This window comes from Hydra vulgaris, chromosome 01 (assembly GCF_038396675.1).
Source record: "Hydra vulgaris chromosome 01, alternate assembly HydraT2T_AEP".
In the NCBI taxonomy this organism is placed as follows: domain Eukaryota; kingdom Metazoa; phylum Cnidaria; class Hydrozoa; order Anthoathecata; family Hydridae; genus Hydra; species Hydra vulgaris.
Genome location: NC_088920.1, coordinates 11,439,142 through 11,442,938, shown reverse-complemented (window position 1 = coordinate 11,442,938; position 3,797 = coordinate 11,439,142). Strand labels below are relative to the sequence as shown.

The window sequence follows — 3,797 nt, the reverse complement described above, 5'->3', positions numbered from 1 at the left end:
TACATTTGGACCGAAGGTAAAAATGAAAACGATACAATGTTAATTAATGTTCCAATTGATGAGGTTTTTTGTGAAAAACTGGAAACAAAGTTGACAACAATATTTTTAAAATTTTTACTACCTGAAATAGTGTCTAGAAAAAATGATCCAAATAACCTTTTGACCGATCAAACATACTGCATTTGCAAACGCCCAATTTTTACCCCAATGATTGGATGCGATGGAAAAAACTGCAAAATAGGATGGTTTCATTACAGTTGTATTGAAATAAAAAATGCCCCTAAAGGTAAATGGTTCTGCAAGGAATGCATACAAATAAACTGAAGGATATATTAAATTTATAAAAATTTTTTAAGAAAAAAAGGTTTTTCACTCCTATGAGCTTGGAGGAACAACACTACTGTTAATATTTACTAATGATGTTATCATTACCATTACATTGTCAAGTAAATCAACTTGAGTTATTGGGATAATGCTCTGAAGAATTCGAAATTTTCTTAACCGTCCAATTACCCTTTCAACATGAATTCTTACATGTGCAATTTGACGTGATTCATCGACTTCAGCAGAAGACATTTGCTTTTTTCCTTTGGTGAATTTTGGTAATTTTAAAATCCCTCCCTGTGTAGCAAATTCTTCAACAAGGGTAAATCCTCTATCAGCAAGTACACAATCTCCATGGGTTATTTTTTCTAAACATCCGGATTTAATTGTAATTTCTTTATCTGCCACTCTGCCACCCCATCCAGGTGATAAAAAACTTACAGCACCTGATGGAGTTATACCAATGAGATATTTAATAGTGTTGTTGTTTTTATAATTTGACCAAGTTTGGGCTCGAGCATGAAGACTAAAAGGTCTTTCAATAAATATTTCCATACAATCAATTATTGCAACACAATTACAATACTTTTTGCGAAAACTTGTTGGCAAACTTCTTCTCAAAACATGCTTTTGTGGCCAAACAATTAAAAACTTTACATTTTCAGCAATAATTGGAAGCCAAGTTCTATATATTCTTGTAACCGTTGACTCAGAAAACCCAAATCTAAAGCTCAAGTCTTTATTTAAAAATCCAAGTTTGATTTTCATTTATATTAACAATAAATGGTCTTCCATTGGTAAATTTGTCATTGGTTTTACAAAATCATTAAATAATGATAAATACCACAAAAATAAATTTGCATTTGGCAAACCAGTATAAAAAGATAAAAGTGAATTATCATCTTTTAGTTTTCAAATGAAATATACTGAGAAACATATGCTGATGTTATGGCTTTGTTTAAGGTAATCTTTAATTCAACATTGTTTTTACTCAAAGTTTTGACTTTGGAATGTAGCTCAGCAACAAAATTAACATCATCAGTCTGAGATTCTAAAAAAATAAACATGTAACCATTTATTTTATCAAAGAACGCAAGTAACTTCTTAAAATTAAATTACAACTTATTTACCTTGATTTAATTTGAAAGGGTCAACAGATGTTACTGCATCCATGTTAACTGACATCTGTTTATTTTCAGCTCTTGTTTGAGATAAATTATCTTCAGTATTTTTTTTTGTTCTTTTACAGCTTCTTTCAAATCTTTCAATACTTTGAGGTTTTTTTGAAAAAGATTGCTGTCTATATAAAAAAACAGATGGAACATAATCAGGACTATTAGGATTGTCCGATTTTTTTCCTAAATAGAGAAAATAAAAATGCAAACTTCTTTTGTTTTATCAAAATAAAAGAAGTTATGTTAAATTAAATACAAACATTGTTTGAAACAAAGATAATAATAACATTATAAAAACTTCTAGTTATCAAAAAAATTAATTAATTACCTGAAATAAAATGTTTACTACATAATCTTGCGTTGTCAATCATACTTGTTGACCAGTTTTCACGTTTTAAAGCTTGCAACCACAAAACTCTTCTGTTATTTGATTCTTCTGTATTTCCAAAAGGAATTCGGTAAAAACTCAAGCTTTTATCGCCTTTTATCCTTTTATTCATACACCCTACAGCACAACAACTGTCAGGCATTATATTTTGGAGTTTTTAAAAAACTTTAATCTTATTAAGTTACAATGCAGATTATTTACATAAATATTTGTTCAATAAACGTTCACTGTTTGCAAATCGGTTTTTGAATTCCTGCCACCTAGTGCGCATGCGACGGAAATGTAAACATTGAAATTCATCTATAGAATGTAAAAGAATCGAAAAAAATTAACAGATTTGAGAATAAATAGAAAATAAAAGAGTTTAGAAAAAAATTAAAATAAAAAAAAAAAGAAAAAAACTAGAAAAATTAAAATGAAAGAAAAATCTTACGACATCTTCTCCGCACAATTTAAGGCATCGTATTTATCAAAGTTAAAATTTAAATCTTGGTCGTCATCGATAACGCCATCAGTGTCCATCTTTTCTTTTTCCAACAAATCCACGGTGTTTATTTCCTCAGTGTTTACTACACATGACACATCGCTGCTGCTTTTTTTAGAATTAAAGGAGTATTCTGTTTTATTTTTTGCCCATTTCCTTCTTGATACTTTTGTTTCCTCGCTTGAATCCTTTTGTTGTTTTGCGGTCGAATTTTTAGTTTCGTTGACTTCAACGTTGGTTTCGACAATTTCAGCTGTTTCACTTGACAGTGTGTGCTCTTTGTGCTCAAGTATACTTTTTTCAGTGGAGTTTTTTTCCGCAACTTTTACATTTGTCAATGCAGTTGAATTTTCAATTTTTTTAGATGTTTGCGGTTGACCGTTGTGTTTATGCCTCAACGTGTACCCGTCGACGTTTTGATATCTTGGTAACGGATTAAGATGGGGGTTTTGCCAGTTCTTTATAACAATAACGACGTTTCCGGTAAATATATTTTCGCCATAAACATTTACCTTTTGACAGCTAAACGAGTCGAAAACGCCTCTCACAGCAGCGAGAAATTTCCCCAACGTTGTTAAGGCATTGGTACCACCATTAACTAATATACCAATTAGTATGTTTTGAACTAAAACATGGACATTTCTAATATATTTCTGTGTTATTGACAAAGTTACGTTTTTAATAACTATTTCTGCGGCTAGAAATTCGCTCACTTTGCTTGGATTGTTAACTACAAACTCAAAGAATCGGTTGTTGTAATGACGGGTAACCCTCCAGACATAGCACAAAAGATTTTTCTTGGCGAGGACTTCTACAAAATCTTCGACACTACAGTTAAGATCGCCATATCTACATAAAAGTACAGTGTATGCATCGTTAGAGAATGAGGGTTTAAAAATTCCAAGGTTGACTTTATCAGTTTCACCAGTGACTTCAGGTGCCACCACGCTGGCATAACTTTTAGCCATCTCGAAGCTATAAAATGTACCCAGAACAAAACCACAAGGCAAACAGGAACAACAAAACTATTTAATCAAATTCGCAAGAATTAATTCTTATTAACCATCCAACAATAAAAACAGATAAAAACCACAAGGAACACTAAAAAGTTTCAGTATGTGTTTTTTTCCGTAATATACGGTATAAGCGCTTTTTTAAATAACCCCTACTATAAACTACTTTTTTAAATTTTAATCTTTTTAGGTATTGTGGTTTATCCTCCTCCGGCTAATTGCCATATAGAGGCCACATTACAAAGGACCGCAAAGACAAGTTCGGCTCCAAAAGGAACGTCATAACCCGCTCGACGGACCAAGAGTAAAGTGATTTTAGGAAGAACGAAGATTTGTTAGAGTGAAAGATAGAAGTAGTCGATTTAAAAGATAGCATAAAGGCAGCGGACAGGATTGCACGCGGTGTTAGAAGG

General features: G+C 31.8%; 2 protein-coding genes across 2 annotated transcripts; both read right to left on the bottom strand.

Moving 5' to 3' along the window:
- Window positions 1-375: 375 nt before the first annotated feature.
- Window positions 376-1,092, bottom strand: LOC136074092 (uncharacterized). Its single transcript, XM_065786391.1, has one exon. It carries the CDS (start codon window positions 1,090-1,092, stop codon window positions 376-378), a length of 717 nt encoding a protein of 238 aa, XP_065642463.1.
- A 137-nt stretch (window positions 1,093-1,229) lies between these two features.
- LOC136074091 (uncharacterized) lies at window positions 1,230-2,029 on the bottom strand. The gene is made up of 3 exons (XM_065786390.1): window positions 1,828-2,029; window positions 1,455-1,682; window positions 1,230-1,375 (listed from the first exon to the last, which is right to left on the bottom strand). The coding sequence occupies exons 1-3, from the start codon at window positions 2,027-2,029 to the stop codon at window positions 1,230-1,232; spliced, it is 576 nt and encodes a 191-aa protein (XP_065642462.1).
- Between the last annotated feature and the right edge of the window lie 1,768 nt (window positions 2,030-3,797).

What these genes read in the sequence shown, in the direction of transcription:
- LOC136074092 (XM_065786391.1), bottom strand. Translation starts at nt 1,092, where the DNA reads ATGAAAATCAAACTTGGATTTTTAAATAAAGACTTGAGCTTTAGATTT.
- LOC136074091 (XM_065786390.1), bottom strand. Translation starts at nt 2,029, where the DNA reads ATGCCTGACAGTTGTTGTGCTGTAGGGTGTATGAATAAAAGGATAAAA. An exon ending in TAGTAAACATTTTATTTCAG is followed by an intron (nt 1,683 to 1,827) that starts GTAATTAATTAA and finishes TTCTCTATTTAG; the next exon opens with GAAAAAAATCGGACAATCCT. An exon ending in CCCTTTCAAATTAAATCAAG is followed by an intron (nt 1,376 to 1,454) that starts GTAAATAAGTTG and finishes TTATTTTTTTAG; the next exon opens with AATCTCAGACTGATGATGTT.